Here is a 23890-nt window from a genome sequence, read left to right as displayed (position 1 = left end):
TTTTGCGTCTATTTAGAAAATGCATGAGAAAATGACTAAATCAAATCCAACTTTGTTAGTTTAGTTAGTTATAAAATACAAATAAACAAACAAATAAAAGTAGCTCTGGAGCTGATAGTAGCATTTTTATCTCTTTTCCTTCCCTACAAAAGTTTTAGGCCTCCATCTCTACTAAATTTAGCTCATCAAATAGTTGACAGTTCTAAATATAAAATGTCCCATAATATTTAAAGTGGATGAGTGTGTACCGTGTTAGTTAAAAAAAACTGAAAATGAGAAGAACAGGAAAAAAATATGCCAGAAAACATGAATCATCACAGTTTTCTGTCCATAGAACAGTAATCCTGCTGTCTGCCTGTTTGGCTGAGAGGCCCAGCAAGCTACTGAACAGCGTGCAAAAAGTCAGAGGTAAAGAATGTGACAGCCCGAGGTGTCATATAAAGTTGTCAGGCCGTGTTAAAAGGTGTGGACAGTGAAGGACCCAATGAGCACAGAAACTCAACCTCATGTATAAAGCAACCTCTTATCCGAGTCAATAACTGGACAAAATAAGAAATCCTAGTGCGTATTATGTCAATTATATAAATTTGTCATCAATGTTTCTGCCATATATTTAGTAAGCATATTGTTTCCTCCAATAACTTGCAAAGAAATTTTCTTTAATTAAATGAACATTTATTCAAGATTCATCTATCTATATCCCCAGTATTAAAAAAAAAAAAAATAAATAGAAGCAGAATAAGTAGTTTTTAAGAGCCTGGAATAATTTTATGTTTACAAAATAAATTATTGCAAAAACTGGCCAGGCTGTCACTACCTCTGATAACCAGAACATCCCCAGCACATGAGGAGGAAGAAAAACATACTGTAAATAAAAAAAAAAAGAAAACACACCTTTGATAGGCCTTCAATAGCCCAGTTCCTGAGCTGCATTTCCCCCCACTTCATTCACTGCCTATTTCCTCTCAAGACAATCAGGGCAAAGGCTGCTGGCCATGAGCAGAGAAACACTAAACGGACTAACCTGAACATAAACCACACTCCTAAAATGTGGATTTAAATTCTCAGTTATCCAGGACCCTTTATTCAAGATATTAGGGTTATTGATGAGAAGCAGGTGTGGTTTTAAAAGTGTTTAAAAGTGGAAGTATGGCCCTCAAGGACCGCCGTCCTGCAAGTTTCAGATGTTTTCCTGCTCAAACATGTCTGATTCAAATCAAATTATTCCAACAGTCTATCAAATTCTGCACAGCAGCTAATTAATTTGAATCAGGTGTGTTGGGACTGCGGCATATCTAAAACTTTCCGCACAAGAGCCAATGTTCCCGCCAGTGAAATAGGATAGTGAAAAGGAAAAGAGACAAACTGAGTCTCCAATAGGGCTGTGACGATATGCTTTTGTCCCAATTCAATTCCAGTTTTTTGGGTGCTAATTTTATTTAAATTGCGATTCTCGCAATTCTTTGATATTACTGATTTTTGTAGATTAAAAAAAAAAAAAAAAATGTATAAAATTTTTTTGTTTGCTCATCATTTTTCTTGATTTCAATTAGGAAAAAACACAGTAGCCAGACCATCATTCTGCTGCTATAATGCCCAAGAAGACAAGTAAAAAGATCAATAAAAATAATAAAATTGACAAAAAAAATTTATAATGATTATTTTTATTTATTTGAAAAAAAATCGATATTTTTTAACAAAAATTTTATTTTAAAGTTGTGAAGCAAAATCCACCCCTAGTCTCAAAGCACATGAATAGTGTTGCATCAACACATCCCTACTTTAACATATATACTACTATAATGTGCAACTACAATGCTTTGAAAAAACCAACATGTTTATCTAATTTGCCTAGAATAAACATGTTATTGACCAATAGTTGTCGCTCTTAAAAACAAACCTTGGATTATTTACAAACAACCACACTTCTCATTCATTGAGTCCACAAACAGAGGCAGTGTTTGTTCACACTGTTGCACTTGACACTCCCTGATACACTGTATCTTAGCTGTTTCTTACCAAGAAAACAAGCAAATGACAAAAACTTATCCACAAAAACTGGAGGAAATAAGAGACAACCTCAACAGCAGCCTACCTACAGAGATGAGCTATCTTTAACAACCTATTTCCCCATTCTGAGCTCTTACACCAGTGAGGTGAATGGCAATTAGTTAGCCTACAGTGCTAGCATTAGCCGAAGTTGCTGGAATACCTGTAGACAAATGGATTGATTTCAGTGGAAATAAAGTGAAAGGGTAATGTCAAGACAAAGATATGGTCAGTCCAGTCTACCACTAGCACTGTTAAGGTCTTAACACCAGCCTTCCTGATGTAAATGAGCTAGCTTTGATGTTTGCTAAAGTTAGCCGGCTAGCTGTCCGATAAAGGATCCATGTGTTTTAAAGTTTTGCGCGAGCTCTCGGAGGCACGCGCAGCTAGCCTCGCTCCGAGGGTTAGTTTGATTTAATGGGCTGACAGGGACAGCCGCCGCGAGGACTCACTTACCGCAGCGTCGGTCCGATACAGTTCGTGTCTGTGCTCTCAATTTCTCGTAGGATGCGTTCATGTTCGGCAGCTGTCTCCACGCTCGCCATCCTGCATGTTGCTCTGGACGCTCTGGAGCTGCGATGAGCTAAACTGGTCTGAGCTCACTGGCTGGGATCCGTGCGTCACGCAGGAGGAAGCACGGGGTTGGCTCGATGTTTTTACAGAGTCGCCCGAGTGAGCGGAGCAAACGACCTGCGAGAAATGTTTCAGCAGGGCCGGATTAAAAGTGCACAGGCCCCTGGGCCCTGAATCTTCCAGGGGGGCCCCCTTCCCCACCGCAACATTGTGAAAATTGTGAATGATACACTGTGAAACTACATGTCTAACATCTCTCAGCCAAAAGTATGAATAGCAGTATACTAGACACTGTGGTGTAACTATATGGTTTTTATGTACATATTGTTTCATGTCCAAACTGCTGACGTATGCCCTAGGTGGGCCCCACATGGGCCCCAAGTGGGTTTGGGCCCCTGGACCTGTGCCCATAATGCCCATTGGATAATCCGGCCTTGCAGATTTACAATCTGATGGATGTCTCAACTCCTTAGATACACCTGGAAAAGAAAAGAGAAAGGAGGCTTGCTGGAGGAGCTACAGACAATGATACACTAGTATATCTAACATCTCTCAGCCAATGGTACCAATAGAAATACATCGAGGTGTAAGTATCTGGCTTTTAATGTACATTTTGTTTCATGTCCAAACTGCTGATGTTTACCCTATGTGGGCCCCAAGTGGGCGTGGACTATGCCCATAATACCCACTGGATAATCCAGCCTTGCGTTTGTGTTAATGTTATTCAGAAAAAGGTTCATTAGTGTTGGAAAAGCGATCAGTTAAGTAAACAAGGTAAATAACTTCAATTAAATATCTGGGGTTTTTTTTACCTGTACTCCACTTACATAATAAACTCTACTCATTCATTATTATTATTATTATTATTATTATTATTATTTGGGGTCCATGTGGGGCCCACCTAGGGCATACGTCAGCAGTTTGGACATGAAATAATATGTACATAAAAACCATATAGTTACACCACAGTGTCTAGTGTATTGCTATTGGTACCATTGGCTGAGAGATGTTAGAAATGTTATTTCACAGTATATCATTCACACTTTTTACAATGTTGCGGTGGGGAAGGGGCCTGTGCACTGTTAATCCGGCCCTGCTACTCTGTGGCAGGTTTTAGACATTTCCTTGCTTCAACAAACATGATTCAAATCAATGATTAATCATCCAACTTTTGCAAACCTTGAGAAGCTGTTTGGGAGATAAGATTTATTTAAATCCATTGTGTTAAAACAGGGAAACATCTAAAACAGGAATCCTTCCTGGTCCTCCTGTCATGCAGGTTCCCTGCCGCCAGCAACACACTTCATTCAGACTCAGACTTGTAAATCTACCAGTAACTGAGCTAAGTAAATTGAGGTGCAGCAGGGAAACTTCTAAAACCTCCAGGACACTGGCCCTTGAGGACTAGAACTGGATCCCTATTCTAAGACCTGCAGAATGGTGACCGTTTAGGACTGGTATTTATCATCGCTGATATAGTTTGTGGTAAAGTGGTCATACTGTAGTTTGTGGACATTTACGTTATGTTTCTATATTGTCTGATGAAGAATAATAACTTACATCTTTTTTCAAAATGACCAAAAGTTAGATCACAATCAAATACTTTAGCAGATTTCTTTACTGTGAATGTTAGCATTCACAGTAAAGAACTTGATTTCACAGATTGTACTTGAGCGGAAACAAGTGAAGCACACTCGTGAATATTACAGCAAATTTCACCCATTGATCGCGTCAGAAAAACAACTTCCGCCATAATTTTCAAAATAATATCAATACCACCCATAGACTGTCGATACCATCATGCTGAATTAACTCATGTATCTTTTTTTACTCAATACTCATTGTAATACTCGACACAAAACGTTGAAATAAGCAGGCTGCGTGCATTAGAAATATTCGCATATAGGTAAATGGCTTGTTTTATTTTGTTGCACATAATGTTTACATCCGGTTAATTCCTGTTTAAATGAAGCTAACTTAACGCAGATTGAGCAATCTGTCAGACGGGAAAGGGGAGCAAGAAAAGTTCAAATGGAGGTAAATATGAATGAAACGCATGTTATTGACCATCACCTAATAAGTGCACGTGTTTGAGATTTTGTCAGGATTTTTTTTTTACTGCTATTTCTAACGATAATATAGTGAGAAAGTAGCATTGAGCTAGTTTGGTTGAGCTAACGGCGCTCTGCACGCAGGTCTCTCCGGGGATCAGAGTCCGTGCAGTGATAACAAACTCCCGTAAATTCTTCATTTTACACCATGTTGTTTATCCTAATAAAAGTTTATTGTGTGGCTTCTGTAAACTTTAAACTCAACAACGTGTTTCTGTTGTTTCTGTTTAGCATTAAGGCTCAGAGTTAGATTGATGTGTAGCTTCATTTGCATGGCTTTGCAGAACAAGACCTTGTTGTAAACTTGTTTTATTGATATGTCCCACCAGCCTCAAAAAAAGTTGATCAACTCAGTGGACGGCTGTGTGGATGAGGCTCTCTATGGCCTCGTCAGGGCCTCTGGAGGGCTGTGTCTGTTTAAGGGCCACAGGGTGGTTCTGCGCTCAGACCTGGACAACCTGAGGGGCAAAGTGGCCCTGCTGTCTGGAGGAGGGTCAGGACATGAGCCAGCACATGGGGGTACGCTTTATACACCTTTTAAGTAAATAAAACTGAGCATTTTTAGCTATTCTACTCTGTTTTTCCTCATTTTAACCCTCTTATGTGTCTTCAGGTTACATCGGTGCTGGTATGTTGTCTGCAGCTGTGGTGGGAGGAGTATTTGCATCACCGCCTCCTACCAGCATCCTGGCTGCCATCCTCTCCTTACACCAAGCAGGTAACACGCATTTCGGTTTAGTATGCATTTGTTCAATTTAATTCAATATATACAGTTGTGCTCATGTGTATTCATACCCTTTCATTAAAGAAAAGGATGAATTTACAACGGTCACTCCAATAACTGGAGATTTAAAAAAGCAAAAATATAATTTAGTAATGTAAGACACTGTTTTTTCATTTAATTGAGTTGAAGAAAGAAAAAAAAACAACAAACAAATTGGTCCTGGACAAATTAGAGCACGTTTCTGTTGAACAGTGGGACAAAATACCTGTCAACAGGTGCAGAAGTCTGACTGAGAGGAACAGAAAACATCTGACTGTAGCAGAAACATTAAAGGATTGTTCAATAAAATATTAGTTTATGACTGATGTAATATATAATAAATTATCTTATTTTTTTTATTTTTAAAAAAAAAAAAAAATTCTATTGAACCAGAATTAGAAAATAATGTAATGATTTTTCATACATTTTTTTAAATTTAGTTTTACTTTAGTTGATTTCAGCTTATTTTACAGGCAGCTGTTTTTTTCCTTCTTTAATGAAATGGTATAAGTAAATATGAGCACAACTGTATGTAAATTAAATAACCCTTCTGTGTCCTCAGGAGCCTCTGGAGTTCTTCTTATTGTAAAAAACTACACCGGCGACCGGCTTAACTTTGGATTGGCAGCAGAGCAGGCCCGTAACCAGGGTGTCACCGTTGACATGGTGACAGTTGCTGAGGACTGCGCATTTGACCAACCCAGTAAGGCTGGTAGAAGAGGCCTGTGTGGCACCATTTTCATTCACAAGGTACATTATAAATGTAAAACATTTACCAACATTTTGTGTCACTTATTAGTCAAATTTCTTCCTACACATTGCTCTTTCAGAATCATATTTATATAGTTTTTTTTCCTGCCAATAATCCTCTTAAATAAAAATCTTGCTCTTCAACTTGTGGTTCAGCTGGCCGGTGCTTTGGCAGAAGAAGGCTGCTCATTGGACCAGATTGTTTCTAAGGTGACAGAGGTGTTGAAGGGGATTGGTGAGTTTATATCCGCCAGTTTTACTCAGTTCTTGGCAGAGATGTTTGATAATAATAATCCAGTTTGTTGCCTCCTGTTTCTCAGGTACACTGGGGGTGAGTCTGTCTCCGTGCAGTGTGCCTGGCTGCCTGCCTTCATTTGACCTGCCGCCAGGAGATATGGAGCTGGGACTGGGTGAGGAGCAGTAAGAGGAGGATGGAGGGTAAAGATAGGTGGAAAATTGCAGGATAGGTTATAGATACCAATGCAAAGTATGATAGCAGAATATAAAAAAAAAAAATCAGCATTATTATGCTTTTTAAAAATTTATTTATTTACTTTTAATGTTTAGACTAGCCCTTTTTTTGTTTGTTTGTTTTATGAGATTCCCATTTAGATGTGGAAGTTTTGGCTTTCACCTGGGACCTGAACATGGAAGTTGTTATTTGGGAATTTATTTACTTTTTATGTTTAGTTTTGTCTTTTTTTTTTTTTTTTTTGTTTGTTTGTTTGTTTAATGGGATTTTCATTTAGTTTTGGCTTTAACCTGGGACGTGAACATGGAAGTTGATATTTGGGAACAAAAGGAATTGACAGCACCCCCTAGTGGCTGTTTATAGGGACAGTTCAAAGATAACTTGGAAACATTAGACTAAACATTTTATGTTCCAAACATCCTGAAATTACAAATGGCATTGATAAGAGTCGGTATGCCGGTATACTTTCACTTGTTAACATCCATTATATTGATATGAAGTCTTCTTCTGCAGTTAAATGCTTTAAAATCTCAAAGTGTCTTTAATTTGAATTAACCAAATTTATTCATTTGCTGCTTACAACATGAGTAGATAGACATTCTTGTTTGAAACCGTCTCTCAGTGTCAGACTCAGCTCTAGAGAACGTTTCGTATGGGACTGGATCAGCAAGAGGAATGCTTTGATCACTTTAAATTTATTTATATAGCACATTTACAACTATCCCAGTTGCCCAAACTGCTGTACAATAAAATTAAAACAATCAAATTAATAAACCTTAAATAAATAAAAGCAGCCAGAATAAAAAAGGTAAAGATAAATGTCCAGCTCAGCTGTCTAAAAGTCAGTCCACAGAAGTGAGTCTTGAGCTGTTATGTAATTAGGAAAGAGCTAGCTCTCCAGTAATTTCTCTCAGATCTTATTCGTTGTTGGATGTGTTTAATACAGTGGCCCTGAAGTGTCGAAGCAAAACAAAAGTCACAACACAGTTAGCTTTTTTTTTTTTTTTTAAACCACTGGTGTTTTATTTACTTCTCAGACTTGTTCAAACGATCTCCTGCTTATCATCTGTAAGGACTGAAAACTCCTGACTTCCCATGATGTTACGTACGTCGCCGCTCACTTCAGGTGATGTAAATTCCACCTTAGCTGTGGTTCTGAGAAAATAAAATAATAAAAAGCATGTCACTTCTATTGTGGCTCAGTGTGTTGTGTTGTGGCTTTTGTTTTGCTGTGACACTTCAGGATCTCCGTAGTTAAATGTAAAGGTTGCTCAACATGCAATAGGACTAGTTACTGCCCTGATAACTACAACCACAAACCTCTAATCCTGGTTTATGTTAAGTATGTAGCCATCTATCTGACCAGCCTGATTGTAGAAAAAAAAACAAAAAAACAACGTGGTTAAACAGCGAAGAAGCATCTGGACCAAAACAGCTTTGAGTTCTGATTCATGTTTTCTGTCCATCCTACAGGAATCCATGGTGAACCAGGAATTAAAAGGTCAAAGGTGAGGTCTGATTCAACCAATACCAACCTAAATGTGTTGTTCATGTTACTCTGTTTATATTCAGTTAGTTTATTTTGTTACAGGTGATATCTGCTGATGAGGTGGTGAAGACCATGTTAGATCACATGACCAACCCACACAGCCAATCACATCTGTCACTGAAATCAGGTCCAATTTAAAATATATTAGAGATACATTTTTATATTTCTATCTTCTGTTTGTGTGACCTCTTTGTGGTTTTGTGCAGGTGACAGCGTTGTTTTATGTGTGAACAACCTGGGTGCGTTGTCGTGCCTGGAGATGGGTGTGGTCACCAAAGCGGCCATCTTGTGTCTGGGTGAGTACAAACCGTTTCTGTCAATGAAACACTTGCCGCTTACCTGATTTATCTGGTTTCAGCCTCCATGCCTCTTTTCCACTTTATCCTACTTCAGATAACGCAAAAATCTCTCTCAGACTAACAATCTGAAGGACGTCTCAACTCCTTAGATACGCCTGGAAAAGAAAAGAGAAAGGAGGCTTGCTGGAGGAGCTATAGACCAGTGTTTTTCAACCTTCGTTGAGCCAAGGCACCCTTTTTTTCCCCCACTGAAAAATCCCAAGGCACACCTAACCAATATGTTTTGTTTTTTATTTAAAGTCCATGAAGTCAGAGCCTCTTAAATAGAAATCACATAAACACAAGAAGAAGGAATTTTTTTTATCTTTCACCGGATAAAAAAAATTGTTTGGATGAACACAGATCTGCTTTTTAGACCAATGAGGTGAAATTGGTTAATTTCTCAGGGCACACCTGATAAGAGGAATTCAGCTATTTGACTCAGCTGTGGTGGACAGGGGTTGCATCTAAAGGTTGCAGGATGGTAGATCTCGAGGACTGGACTTGGGCACCCCTGCACTAGTATATCCCTTGTGGACGGTTTTCCAGCCCCTGAAATGTCTAAATGGGATGAAACATGTCAGTCTTATAATGCAAATTGACTTAAAAGTCAGTGTATGCTTTGTCAGACACATATTTAATCCTCATTTAACAAAAATAGTTTTTTAAATCAGCTAAAGATACTGCTTCTTTTTTTTTTCTCGATTCAAGTTTTAACGATTTTTTTGGTGCTGATTTAATTTAAATTGCGACTTCTAAGTATTGCCGATATTTAGTTTGCATCCAATATCACGAGCCAGATTTCCCAAATAAAAAAATCAGCTGTGTGTCAGTTTTTACGATTTATTCAGCAGCAATATATCTGATGCAGCCGCTTGAACTTCTACTCTTGTTTCAAAAGCTTGAACTGCATATAAAAGTGTTGGTTTGAGCTAGTTGGCTTGTTGCTGCGCTAAGTATAGCTATTAGATCTGCATTTATGGCATCTTGCCAGATGGGGAGTAACGTTAGTCGTGTTACTGCAGTACGCGACATGTACATTGCAGAGTTTAACATGTCCAACAGGTTTGTTTTTTTTCTTCTTATAAATGTATTCATTATGTCTTTTTCATTTCAACATCTTTTATTCTCCTTTCTTTTCCATAATATTTTGGCAAATCCAAAAAACAATACCGGTAAGAGAAAATATACTCCAGAGTTACAACAACTACTACACAACCATTGTAGTACATTTCATGTAAAAAAAGAAAATTAGAAAAAAGAATTATTCATATAAACCCTACCCCATCCTCATTTTAAAATAAACCAACCGGATGGCATCATCTACAGCAAACACTAAGAACGAAACACAGGTATGAAATACTCCTTTTTTGTTTTTTAAATCAGTTTTTTGCATACGGTTTTAGACTGTATTCTTTATATTTCAATTTAAATTGAGAAGGATTTGAACAACTTTAAACATGTCCAGCTCTGCTTTTTCCTTTTAAAGAAAATATCTAAAATGTGTCCACACTTTTCTCTTAAATTATGACGGTGGAGGATTTATCTCTGCACATTTTTGCAGGTTGTCCGCCATTCTCCGTCTTTTGTTTACGTGTTTTCTGAAACGGATATTATGTCATGATACTAGACAGTCGAACAAAAACATTTCGCCTCCTGCTGAAGAAAAGTGGTAACTTCTTCTTCATCTGGCATCGAAACTTATAAAAAATTGAAAATGGGGGGAAAAAGAACATTGATTTTTTTGACCCAAAAAAAAGAATTTCTTTCTTTCCGTACTAAACAGCTCTAAAAGTGATGCAACTCTGTTTCTTGTTTTTTCTTTCTTTTGTTCGTGATGCTTTGAATCAAATACCATTTTCAAACAATGTTTTAAACAGAAAATGTTCAGAGAAAAAGTGACAAGAAATTGGTCCAAAATCTGCACAAAGACAAGAAATTGCTCCGTACTGTTACAGAAAGCCGAGGAGTGTTGGTTACCAGGGTGATGTCTGGGCCATTTATGACCTCCCTGGAGATGGCAGGAGTGTCGCTGACCTTGATGAGAGTTGACCCAGAAATACTGAGACTGTTCGGTAAGCATTTCACCATCTCCAAAACCTTTTCCACATAATATATACCCAGAATCCCAACCTTAAAGGAAGAATTTTACATTTTGAGGCATATCTTTGCATAAGAATACAGTCAGAACTCCTGCAACTTCATGAAAACAAGCAAAACCTTCCTTGTTTCATCCAGATGCCAAGACTAGCGCCCCCGCCTGGCCAAACCTCAGCAGTGTGTGTGTAACTGGGCGCAGCTATATCACAGATCCTCCAGTCATGAGCACTTGGCCACAGGATAGCACACACTCAGAAGGTTAGTCTTGTTTAAAAACAGCCTGGAAACCAGTATGTGTGTTATTTAACAGTACATGGTGTAGTAAATGTAGTAAATCCACATCAGAGGAGCTAAAAGCAGCACAAAGTTTGGACTAGACAAGTCCTGTGTGGAGTTACATTATGATCAAGAGTTTAAAAACAAAAATAATCCTATATGCAGCTGTGTAATTTGTGAGCATGAAAGTGGGGAGAGTGGCTGTTCATTAATGTGTCACACAGAATAATGTCAGGAAATATCTTCTCGTTTCTGTGAGGGCTCCTGAGTCTCGTGATGCGTAAAGCTTTGGATAAAATTTGTTCCGTGCTGCTGGAGAAGCAGGAGGAACTGAACTCTCTGGATCGCACTGCTGGGGACGGGGATTGCGGTAACACTCACGCGCAGGCTGCCAGAGGTAGGAAACACTGAGTTTTAATGGCAGCAACACACGTCAAAGATGAGATGAAGACTTTTTTAAATCTCTTTCTTGCAGCCATTCAGGCGTGGCTGCAGGGTCATGTGGTTCCCAGTTGCCCAGGACAACTGCTTCTGGTCCTCGCTGGACTGGTGCAGGAGAAGATGGGCGGGTCTTCGGGAGCAGTAAGGGTTTTATGTGACAGCTTGCTGTTTGATGATGATGTATCCACCCTCATACACACACACTCATCTTCTGTGTGTCTTAGCTGTACAGTTTGTTCCTGACGGCGGCGGCTGGTCATGTGACCGAGGGGAGGAGCGATGCTGTGGCCTGGGCTAAGGCGTTGCATGCTGGGACACAAGCCATGAGAAGGTGCACGGCATCTTGTGCCGTCATTTGGTGGCCACTGCAGAACTTTAGATTTCCATCAGAGGATTTAAGACTTTTTTTTTTTTTTAAAGATTTAAAACATCTCTAAGCACTTTTCCTCTGTGTCGGCTGAAAACATGAGGAACAAAGTTATTTTGGTCAGCTGTTGACCTCTGACCTCACCACAAGAGTCCATTCCTGCCTGAGACTCTGGTACTTCCATAAATCAACAAATTATTTATTTTCTCGGCAAAGGACTTTGTGAATCATTTATACTAGTTTTTCTTTAAAAGTAAAGTTTTTACTGTCCAATCCTCTCAGGGTAGTGTTTGGCTCTGCCTAACCACCCAGGTTTCTTATCAGCTGCACAGGCACCTGTGATGTCATCAGTCCTTTTTATAGTTATTTTATTATGATTTAATAAAATAATTACTTTAATTGATCACTATAGTCAGCATGTTTTTAAATTATTTACACCAGAAAATGTATTTCTTGCTTGTTTCTTTATTAACATTACTGTTGATAAACATTTTACCTGCTGTGAAATTAAGGAGCTAAAATTGTAGATTTATGCCTCAGATTGAAACATCTAATAATATTAATAATAAACTTTAATATAATAACTGTCTTCCAGATATGGAGGTGCTGACCCTGGAGACAGAACAATGGTAGGAAACACTTATTTTTATTTAATATGATGCTTTAATGTTATTTACTTGATGCTCATGTCAGGTAGCGCATAATAATAAGGGTTTGGTGATAAAAGTATAATAAATACAAATGAATGTGTAATAGAGTAAACAAATTGATAATGTGGATAGAGGTGTACTAGAAGATTTGTATTATAGATAATCAAATATATAGGTTGATATCCAGTTATAAGTAAGCGTATTTTTGTGAATGATGGGATGTAACATGAATGGACATTACATGCATGTATTTACTAATGTAAAAATGGATGTAAAGAGATGATTTTGAATATGTAAATAGCTTGTATTTCAGGATTGAACTGAAGTGCTGATGTGCTGTGTAACCCAGGAGCCCAGGGAGAATAGCTGTAGCTTGCTACGGCTAATGGGGATCCTTAATAAACTAAACTAAACCATGGCTTTCTTTGCCTGCAGTTGGATGCTCTGTGTCCTGCTGTAAATGAGCTGATGAAGCTGACTACAGCCCCACCTGGTGGACACATGGCTGTACTACACGCTGCTGTGCAGGTAAAACAGCAAGGCTGAGATGTACTGTCACTGTTTTTATCAAACTTACTCAGGTTTTCTGTGTTAGTATTTACATTTTAAGTGTCATTTTGCTTTTCTTGTGACTCCTCAGGAAGCAGCTTCAGGAGCAGAGGCGACCCGCCACCTCACAGCCAGGGCTGGGCGAGCGAGCTACATCGCCACTGACCGGGTTACCCTGCCTGACCCTGGCGCTGTGGCTGTAGCGGCTATCCTGAGAGCCATTGTGGAAGTGCTGGAGGAGGAGAAATAGAATCAGCTATTAGGATCCCAGCATTATCACTAATTCAACGCCTTTCCACTCATATCTACGAGGGGGTTTGACCTATTTTTTTCTGTGCATTTCCTATCAGAACACCGTTTTAAATCACTGAAAATGAGGCTTCTGGGTCATTTCTTTCAGGCTGGGGTGTTCAACATTGTTTATGTTGCTATCCTTTTGTCAGAACAAAACAAACAAACACAATTCAGAAAAAAATAATGCCTAATGAACAGATACTAACATGCCACAGACTTTTACAAGCTTTTTTTTTTCTTTCTATAAATTGAACAAACTGGACTAAAGCGGGTCATGAAAGCTATAACTTTATATCTTAAACTTTGAAGTATGCTCTGTAAAGAAATGCTGACTGATACACTGATAAATTGTCCAAAAAAAAACCTAAAAAAAATAAATTAGGTGTTTATTATTAAACTTGATCAACAAGCTTAGGAAGGGAACAGTTGTTATGATGTGTAAAACCAAGGTTCCAACAGAATTATAAAACTTGGCTTTCATCGGTGACAACCCAATTAAAAAGTAGTAAATATGGATTTATGATAGTAAGATGTAGACGAGTAGAATCTGCACAGCAGGTAAAATGATTTATGACACTGTATGCTCTTCATACTGTATGTGATCGTTCAGTTGAAAATAGTGTGTGCAGTTCTGCAACATGAGCACATTTGATGGCTTTTTCCTCATAAAAGGGCGCTCATCACAGGAAAGTCAGAGGCTAAAGTTAAGAGTAAAATGGTCAAAGTGTGTTTAGAAATTTAGACCCATAAAGTAAAAAAAACAAAAACAAAACTCATTTCATACAACTTAGAGAATCATTCCAGCAGCAGTAGCTGCATTAGTTGTTTCTCTGAAAGTCAGAACTGAAGTGGTTTAGTGTTTTGCATTGTGTGGCAAATGCTGGAACTTTAATCATTTTACTGATCTCTGTAATAAAATATCTTTTTTTAAAGTGTGGTTGTCAGTGTTTGAGCTTGTGTGTGTGTTTCCCCACACAGAAATACATTTCTGAATAGGTCAGAGTTGAATCAATATAGTCTGTATGCAAATTGCACGACATATCTGCTTTTTAATTATTCTGCAAATCTTTTATCTTTGCTTTAGCTCTGTCTTCACTTTTAAGTTTTTTTCTCTTTCTTTCTAACTCTGCACAAACTTCCTGACACACAAAGCGTTGCCTCGCAAGAGTTTGATCACGCCCACACACACACATCACAAGCTAGTGCAGTTACTTCGAGTTTTATGAACACCACTGCTCATAGATCACAGAAAGGTAAATCTTCTCTTATTATATTCTGCAATGTGTTTGATCCACGTTACAAACTATAATATTTAAACCTGCTTCTTCTGTATCAGCCAAAACATTTCTGTTTTTTGACACTATAACGTGTGTGTGAAGGAATCTCTGTGGAAAGAAGTGATGTGTCAACAAACCATTACAGTGTCATTTTTTCCAATAATGATGTGCAGCCAACTTTTCTAACATACATGATAGAATCTGAATCTAATAAGTAAATAATTATTTGTTACACCGTATCGAGCTGAGCTGTAACCCACGCAACATACGTGGTTAAACTGACAAAGCGTGTTTTAAAAAAACACATTTCCTTAGTGGCATACAATGTGACTTCTGAGGTTTTAATGTAAAATACTTGAGGGTATAAGCATTTTTTTTAATAGCAAAAGAGAATCTATTAAAATGACCTGTTTAACCCTGAAAGATGTGCAAAACTGTGGATTATCTTTGGTATTATCTGGAACAGTAGCTTTAAGGCCAGTTGCATGGCTGTAATAGTGAATGGGCTGAAAGAATAGTAACATTGAGGCAAACATGCAAATAACCAGGTCAGGGTTAACCTAGCATCCAGACCGAACTGGAGACAGATATACACAGTTACTAGTTAGCAAAATAAATTGTTTAGTCCTCTAAAAAGCAAATCTAAACGTGCCAGAGGAAACTAAACTGAGACTCGCATTTGTGAGCTAAAGATAAACTAGTTTATTCTTTGTTCTAATTCAGGTGACTGTGATGGAAACTTAGTCTAAATGTGGTTAAAATATGCCAGTTCTCTGTTTAAACTGGCAATGCGAAGCGTTAACCTCGTTTCTCAGTCCTTGTACTGAGGTCAGTGTGCAAAAGATGAGGAAAAGTTTCACATAAAAGTCAGAACAAAACTCTGATTCACAAACATGTGGCTGAACTAAACTTTTCTCAGTTTAGGTTATTCGCTTAGTGTTTGCATTCAATAGAAAATAGACAGGAGAGAATAGACTTTTTATTTTTATTTGTATCTGATTTAATCTTTATATTTATTTGTCCATCTTTTTTTTTTTTTTATTGTTGTGTTTACTATATTATTTATTCTGCTACATACCAGTTGCTGATGAGATGCTAAAATTCATTCTTGTGTATAAAAATGACAAAAAAGAATAATCCTTCTTAACCACATATGGTGGCTTGCGTCTTTTCTGAACATATCGGTGATGGAACATAGAAATAACATGGAAGCATCCAATACAGAAACATACTTTGTGACTGCTTTGGGTTTTAAACTTTAAATGTGGAGTCAGAAATAAATCACCTTGCGTTTTTAACCTTTTAAACCCTTTCATGCATTAATAAAAACAATGCCACATTTTTTAAGTACAATATTTTACCTCTATAGACATATGCAATGATACTTTGTGAGAGAATTTTAATTTATTTGATTTTTTTTATGTATTCTAGATAGCATTCATAAAATAATACATTATGAGTATAATAGTTTTAAGTAAATATATAAAATACAGCTGCATCATTTTCTTTTCCTATTCATCACAAAGACAAACTTGCATTATTACAATATATACATTTATATTCAGTTATATCATGTATTTATTTATTGTTAAGTGAATGGTAATGTATTGAATGACTCCCTGACATCTACTGAAATGGTTCATTTACAGAAATACCATTCTCATTCAAGGATATGCAAAAACAAAAAGTTTGCAAATAGGTGTTCAATATAATGACCTGTGTGCATTAAATGGTTAAGAAAAATTATAAATAAAAATAAAAAATGACACTATCTGCTTTTCTAATCTACCAATGGGTCTGAATCTAAATGCAGATGGAACAAACATACTCCACCACACACACTTACAAAGTCGTATCCACCACAACGAACAAGGAAATTTTGACCGCACAAGTTACTGAAATGTAACTCATTACAAGTCTGAGTAAACAATTTAATTAATTATTAATTTTTTGGGGATTCCTTGCCAGTAAGGGCCACAAACTACCAGTAATAAATGTATATAATTGATACCAGGGGGAGAAGAAGTTGATTTTATCAGCAAAAAGATGAAAGGTTTTATCTTTTTTCACCTCGCTGTGAGTTTGAGAGCTCTGGCTGCTCATCGTCTCTGTACCGCCGTCATGTTCTGTCATTATACAATAAACAAATGTTGGTAATAAATCATGCAAATATCTTAATAGCGCATGATTTTGGCTGTGTTAAATTGATTCCTTTATATTTAACAGCACCTGCATTAGAACATCTTAAACTCTGCCACGGTATTATGAATGTAATAATCAATATCACTTATTGATCATTGACTAAACTATGAAGATAATCATACATTTATTCAGTGCAATAAAGCTGTGATTGTGTTGTTGTCATTCACGATCACGGCTGCTGACACAGGAAATGAGAAAATACTTGCTTTTGCAGTTTTACTCACCCACCTGTTAACCTATTCAAGGCCCACGTTGCCACGGCGACAACATAACGGCAATGTCAGGAAACTGATCTGTCACTTTTATTTAGCTGATCTTTCACTTTTTTATTATTTCCAACAGTGAAAATTCTCTTTCTTCCCCTTATTAATGATTACTTGGCTCATAGTAAAATAAAGCTGCATTCAGGTTAATCATGTAATAAGGAAACTTAGAGAGGATGTTGTATTTATGCTTATTTCTGTCTTTATGTGTCTCAGATGGAGTTTGCCTGCACTCACGTTGTGTGTAACTGGAGGCCAGCTGAAACAGGTGAGTCTTTGCCCAAAAACATTTTTCAACATCTACAAATATTTTTCACACGAGAACATCTCTGTGGAAATGAAGAATGTGGCACATCTGTGCTTTTTGGCCCACAGCTGTGGAATGATTTGCTCCTTATCTCTGAACAGATCAGCCATTTTTTTTTTTTACAACCTTTCTGTTGTTGTTCTTTTCACCTAGTGTATCTCATGAGTTATATGATGAATGCTTAGCTTGCATAAAAAAACTGGCTTACAATGAAATTTTTTATAGTTTTTTTTATAGAATTTACTTAGCTTTAATCTGTTTTCATTACAATAAAAAAAGGTATTTTCTTTCTTCCAGCAACAGGAGTTTCTGTTTGCAGGCCTGAGTATGACAAGATAGTGAGTGCAAAACAGCAGGAAGGTAATTTTCCTACTCGCACATTTGCATTAAGTCTGTGTTTTGAACCACTTTGTCTCAAGAGATCATTATATCCTCAAGGGTAGTACAGTTAAATAACAGGAAAGCATATTAAGAGGCCGTGTGTGTGTTGGTGTGTGTGTGTGGGCACAGTTGCAAATGCAAGAGACGAAAGAGACAATGTAGGAGATAAAGACAGCACCTCAACAGGGGAAACACCGCGCTGTCAGATAAATGGAATTAAACAAAATGGGAAAAAAATACAGTTTTAAAGCTTGAAAAGAACAAAGATACACAGATTTTCCTTTTTAATCACGGCTCTCAAAGCAAGAAGTAAAGAAAGAAAAGAAGAAAACGATTCAGCTGGATCAGTTTAAATCTTCATCACAATAATGGACAAACATTTATGTACCTAAGAAACTGTAAACTGCTATAATTAAGATTTGAGCTAAACTACACGTCACATCACACAGTCGGGAGAAAACTCAGCACAATATTTTATATCACATGCAAGTAGACGAGACGGCTGAGATCTGCCTGCATGCAGATCTTTTAGAGGAAACTAATGCAGCCAGTTTTCTCTGTGATACTTGCATAATGTTGACCTTCTTGGTCTCGGCAGCAGCACTTACTGATTTTGGTGCAGTTAGCTTTCATATCTGACACAGATTTATCCATGCATCGTAAGTAGACCAAACTCGCATCTGAAAAATCAAAGAGTGATTCTTCATTATTCCCTCACCAAGCAGACTGTAAAGTTGCATGATGTTGAGGACTATGGCTGTGACAATATGCATTTGTCCCGATTCGATTCCGATTTTTTTGGGTGCCAATTCGATTTAAGTTGCGATTTTTACAATTCTTAAATATTCCTGATTTTGTAGATTGAAAACAAAAAAAAAGTACAAAACTGTTTTTTGCTCGTCATTTTTCTTGATTTCAATTAGGAATAAACAACACAGTAGCCAGACCATCATTCTGCTGCTATAACGCCCAAGAAGACAAGTAAAAAAAAAAATCAATAAAAGCAATAAAAATGACAAATTTTACAATGAATTTTTTTTTTTAACCAAAAAACCCCCCCCAAAAAAATCCATTTTAAAATTGTGAAGCAAAAAATCCCCATCTTCAATTTTTTTTATTCAATTTTCTCACCCGTATTGAGCACTGTCACCTCACAGCTAGAAACATCCCCTTCCAAGTCTCACTCTGTCCCCGTGCATACAAAGGTTTTCTCTTGAAGCTTCTAAGCGAAACATTCCCGTTTGTTAAATTATTGATCTTAAATTGAGTGTGTGCAACTGTGCATGAAGTACAGAAAATTAATAGATGGACAGTCCACTGACGGGGAAATGTTTGGTATATCAGCAGCAGCAGGATTAATGAATAAGAAAAATTAGCACAGAATAATGAGAAAGCATATTAATTAGGATACAATATCGAAAATATTAGCATTCATCTGTTTTCTATCACTTATCTGTGTGGATTTTTCATGTATGTGCAAAAATAATAAGTGTACACAAATATAAAGAAGAAATTAGTTCGTAAAATTAACAACAAAAAGCATACAGAAGAAACACTGACCACAAAATACTTTGAAGATATTAATTAAAAAGTGGTTATTACATACAGATTCTGGGATATTGATCTGGTAATAGTGATACTGCAACAGTAAAATGTAAATGAGATGTTTTCTGTTTTTATGCTGATTACGCAGTCTGTTTGTAAGCTGCAGCATAATTATCCTACTGCTCGCTCCAATGCTTCCTTCACTCACTACTATACCAACATATCATAAATCATTTCTCACACACCAGATCCGAGGCCTGATTAAAGTTATTTAATAAAATGACTTGGCTAAGTTTAGGAAAATGCCACAATTGGGTGCTCAAACATTACAACACACTTTATTACAGAAAGCATCTAATATCTTTCATGTTACCATGGTAACACATCCTGCAATAATTTAATTACTACCTTGGGGAACCCAGCATGTCCAAAAGTGACTTTTTAGGGTACAATTTGCATTTAATACAAAGATAAAGCTCCTGATGAAGTGTGGGTATGTTACGGGAAAGACTGCGTATGCGTGGACTATGTACTTATTTCAACCCTTTTTTACCAAATGTGTGTTTCGAATATGTTGGAAATGCCAACTGAAATGACTTACATTGATAGTTAAGCTAGCTGCTGCATTTTTACATGCTGGTTAAACACAATCACTACACATCAGATGAAGAAGCTGCTATGGCTAACTTGTTAAACAGCACTTTCCTGACATAATCTTCACCGTACTTTGTACTGATCGTGTGTGCAGCTTACAAGTGGAAACATTTTTGTTCAAACTGTATGAACGCCTCCTCCTGTGGTATAACAAGCATGACTTCAGGGCCAACCCTGAGTCGTGGCCGTTGCAGTGGTGATGCACCATATTTTTGTGGGTGGGCTGGCCCATGGTGTGAAAGGATCCCCAGGATATTGTTTCCTCATAGTCTGCCAAGCCAGATGTTATCTCTTTTATGTTTATTTTTTTTTACTTTTATTATTATTGTTGGTTAAAGAAACAGAAGACTATTTTAGAAGCTTTATCAGCAAACATGAGTTTGGTGGTGTGTCAGTATGTGTGTGTGAATGATGATGAGTATTTGTTTTACTTGTTTTAATATATCTAAAGCACTTTGAGCTGCTTCTTGTATGAAAGGTGCTATACAAATACATTTTGATTTGATTTACAAGGAGGATTAAATGTGTGTAATGTAGCTGTTTCTGATCTACTGGAATAGGCCAGCTTTGACAGGTCAAAGGACTTGCTAGTTAACTCACATATAGTGTTCGCTGCAGAATGAGCTATTTCTTGTTTGTCCTTTCAGGTCCACCTCCACCGTTACCTCCTCGTCGTCTCAAGAAACCTCGGCCTACATCCCTTCCTCTCCCACCTCTTGATTCCAGCCAGCCTCCTCTCAACCCTGTTCTCCTCCCTCCTCCTGTTCCTCCCAGATGTGAGTGCTATATGCTCTTTGTTCCAGGACTTTCAACCTTAAGTATCGTATTAGACATCTATACACCTTTATTTTATCAGTTGACAAGGTGGAAGGAGAAAGCAGGATGAAGGCCAATGTCAACATCGTCTCCCTCAGTGTTGGAAAACTGGTCAACATCGGCCAAGGTCAGGATGCACACACACACACAAAATTACATTTGGTTCCATTTTGCATTGTTTTTTTTGTTTTTTTTATGCCACTTTGACTTCTTTCCTTTCCAGATGACGGCATGGAGGCATTCCAGACCCCTGTGATTTGTGGTAAATGTAAGGCTGCCTTGTCGTGTCTGAGTAGCATACAAAAGGATGTAAGTGACTACGCTTTCTTTACAGCCTTGTTTTTCGTTTTATGGGCTCAACACACAAGGAACGACAAATAACAGACACAGGCAAAATTCAGCGGCACCCAGGTGAAAACCAACACACTGGACGAGACAAACTGCAATCACAGTGGGATTGTCGCACATCATGCTCTCAGATCACTTGACTCCAAGAAATTGAATTGGTTGTCATATTGGAGATAATTTTGGCATAAATCACTGAAACATGTGACAGATAAAGCATGAAGAATCTTGCTGTTCACTCTGCTTTAAAACAGAAAAAACCAAGTTAACATCCTGGTAAATATCATCTAGTGATGTCAGATTGCAATGCTGAACCAGAAAAAACTGTGTTTTATTTGAACAGTCGATGGAAGCCTTGCTGACTGGTTGTACTGCCACGTGAAAGCTAAAAAAGCTGAACATTTTTCAACTTTCTTGCGCTGCATTGCAAGCCCCCATGTGCACGTCTACGTGAACAAGGGAAAAATTTCACATGCGTGAATGTCGCCTGTCGCTTGGCTGGAGAAAGGCAGCGATTTTCGCCTCATCGAGCAATTTTCATAGGAAATAAATGGAGAAAAAGTGACGTCGCCCTCTGCGTGTCGAGCCCATATGTCCTGATTTATGTCTTACTTTGGCTATATAAAAGTAAAAAGTATTCAAACACTTCAAAACCCTTTGTCTTTGACAGGTGTGGATATGCGAGTTCTGTGGATGCGACAACAGCGTAAATGCAAGTTTGTCCACAATGTGTATCGGTCAGCGTGCAGGTGTGCGCAGTGACGACCTTTACCTGCCAAACCTGAGTGAAGATGACTATCAGAACCTGGAAGACACACTGGTTGTTTTCTGTGTAGACATTTCTGGTAGCATGAGTGTCACAACAGAGGTGTGTAGCTGTCAGGGGAAAGCACGTTCAGACATCTCATTCTAGTAAATTAAAATCTTCTGCATTTTTCAATTCAGGAAACCTGCTTATTTATACATGTATAATTTGATTGATTAGTAAGTATATTTATATACTTTATATAAGTATATATTTTCAAAGATAATATGCACACTGAAACGTCTAATTAATGCAGTTTTGGATGTAAATGAAGATTTTTAGAGTTTGCATTAGCTGCTACTAAAAATCATTGAACAAACATTTGTGAAAGTCAAATTATAATCATCCCCAGGTCCTTACATGGAATTATTTTTATATAATCTTTGCTCCTTAGGTTGCATCAGGCAATGGCTCCTCAGTACACATATCCAGACTAGAGGTGAGATACTGACCTAAAGTCTACATAATATTTACAAAGAGGTCATAGAATAGTATTAATAAATGGCATTGTGTTGTGTTTTTACAGGGTATTCAGGATGCCCTGCAGAGGGCACTTACATCTATGCTGCAGCAGTCGCCTCGTAGGAGGGTGGCAATAGTCACGTTCAATGATGAGGTATTGTCGGCTATACACAGAAAAAAAATTAATTACATCAGTAGTTCAAGTCAGCTGCTTTTGAGGTTTTGTTCTAAGAAAAAGAGGCCCTGGAAGATATTTTAATGGGTTGGGTTCTTTTCCTTGTTTCTAATAAAAATAAAGGGAACACTAAAGTAACACATTGTTGATCAGAATGAATATTTTCATTAAATAATTTGTTCTTTCAATAGTTGAATGTGCAGACAACAAAATCACACAAAAATTATCAATGAAAATCAAATGTATCAACCCATGGAGGTCTGGATTTGGAGTTATACTCAAAATGAAAGTGAAAAAACACACTACAGGCTGATCCAACTTTGATGTAATGTCCTTTAAACAAGTCAAAATGAGACCCAGTAGTGTGTGTGTGGCCTCTGTGTGCCTCTATGACCTCCCTTCAACACCTGGGCATGCTCCTGATGAGGCTGCGGATGTTCTCCTGAGGGATCCCCTCCCAGACCTGGACTAAAGCATCCGCCAACTTCTGGACAGTCTGTGGTGCAACTTGGCGTTGGTGGATGGAGCGAGACATGATGTCCCAGATGTGCTCAGTTGGATTCAGGTCTGGGAAACGGGCGGGCCAGTCCATAACATCAATGCATTCGTGTTGCAGGAACTGCTGACACACTCCAGCCACATGAGGTCTAGCATTGTCTTGCATTAGGAGGAACCCAGGGCCAACTGCATCAGCATTTGGTCCAACAAGGGGTCTGAGGATCTCATCTCGGTACCTAATGGCAGTCAGGCTACCTCTGGCGAGTACATGGAGGGCTGTGCCACCCCACACCATTACTGTCCCACTGCCAAACCGGTCATGCTGGAGGATGTTGCAGGCAGCAGAATGTTCTCCACAGCATCTCCAGACTATCACATCTGTCACATATGCTCAGTGTGAACCTGCTTTCATCTGTGAAGAGCACAGGGCGCCAGTGGCAAATTCACCAATCTTGGTGTTCTCTGGCAAATGCCTCCTGTTCCTCCCTACACAAAGAAGGAGGTAGCGGTCCTGCTGCTGGGTTGTTGCCCTCCCACGGCCTCCTCCACGTCGCCTGATGTACTGGCCTGTCTCCTGGTAGCGCCTCCATGCTTTGGACACTACGCTGACAGACTCAGCAAACCTTCTTGCCACAGCTCACATTGATGTGCCATCCTGGATGAGCTGCACTACCTGAGCCACTTGTGTGGGTTGTGGACTTGGTCTCATGCTACCACTAGAGTGAAAGCACCGCCAGCATTCAAAAGTGATCAAAACATCAGCCAGAAAGCTTTGAAACTGAGAAGTGGTCTGTGGTCATCACCTGCAGGACCACTCCTTTCTTGGGTGTGTCTTGCCAGTTGCCTATATTTTCCACCTGTTGTCTATTCCATTTACA

General features: G+C 38.1%; 3 protein-coding genes across 5 annotated transcripts in view; 2 read left to right on the top strand and 1 right to left on the bottom strand.

The window, feature by feature from the left end:
* Positions 1–2597, bottom strand: part of exoc6b (exocyst complex component 6B) — a gene marked incomplete at its 5' end in the record, with an annotated part of 120297 nt that extends 117700 nt beyond the window's left edge. For 2 of the 3 annotated variants that reach the window (XM_079257613.1, XM_079257614.1), the window contains one exon: positions 2506–2594. In XM_079257613.1, coding sequence (XP_079113739.1) covers positions 2506–2594 — 89 coding nt within the window. Of the gene's footprint in view, positions 1–2505 lie in introns of all 3 variants that reach the window. The other variant, XM_079257615.1, reaches the window with a different exon arrangement.
* Positions 2598–4619: 2022 nt separating this feature from the next.
* tkfc (triokinase/FMN cyclase) lies at positions 4620–14123 on the top strand. Its single transcript, XM_079257307.1, has 17 exons — positions 4620–4659; positions 5063–5252; positions 5347–5451; positions 6059–6246; positions 6403–6481; positions 6567–6656; positions 8192–8226; positions 8310–8394; positions 8474–8563; positions 10564–10680; positions 10844–10963; positions 11241–11378; positions 11457–11563; positions 11647–11753; positions 12385–12418; positions 12875–12967; positions 13080–14123. Exons 1-17 carry the CDS (start codon positions 4654–4656, stop codon positions 13236–13238), a joined length of 1743 nt encoding a protein of 580 aa, XP_079113433.1. The 5' UTR covers positions 4620–4653; the 3' UTR covers positions 13239–14123.
* A 3117-nt stretch (positions 14124–17240) lies between these two features.
* Positions 17241–23890, top strand: part of LOC306769262 (circularly permutated Ras protein 1) — a gene marked incomplete at both ends in the record, with an annotated part of 18248 nt that continues 11598 nt past the window's right edge. The window contains 8 exons of the mRNA XM_079257828.1: positions 17241–17292; positions 17629–17691; positions 20559–20687; positions 20768–20854; positions 20951–21036; positions 21743–21940; positions 22272–22316; positions 22404–22493. Of these exons, the coding sequence (XP_079113954.1) occupies positions 17241–17292; positions 17629–17691; positions 20559–20687; positions 20768–20854; positions 20951–21036; positions 21743–21940; positions 22272–22316; positions 22404–22493 (750 nt within the window). The remainder of the gene's footprint in view (positions 17293–17628; positions 17692–20558; positions 20688–20767; positions 20855–20950; positions 21037–21742; positions 21941–22271; positions 22317–22403; positions 22494–23890) is intronic.

The sequence above is a fragment of the Telmatherina bonti genome (assembly GCF_933228915.1).
Source record: "Telmatherina bonti genome assembly, chromosome: 18".
Classification (NCBI taxonomy): domain Eukaryota; kingdom Metazoa; phylum Chordata; class Actinopteri; order Atheriniformes; family Telmatherinidae; genus Telmatherina; species Telmatherina bonti.
The sequence above is the reverse complement of the archived record's forward strand: the minus strand, read 5'-3'. Positions and strand labels throughout refer to the sequence as shown.

What these genes read in the sequence shown, in the direction of transcription:
- tkfc (XM_079257307.1), top strand. An exon ending in ACATGAGCCAGCACATGGGG is followed by an intron (nt 5,253 to 5,346) that starts GTACGCTTTATA and finishes ATGTGTCTTCAG; the next exon opens with GTTACATCGGTGCTGGTATG. An exon ending in AGAGGTGTTGAAGGGGATTG is followed by an intron (nt 6,482 to 6,566) that starts GTGAGTTTATAT and finishes CCTGTTTCTCAG; the next exon opens with GTACACTGGGGGTGAGTCTG.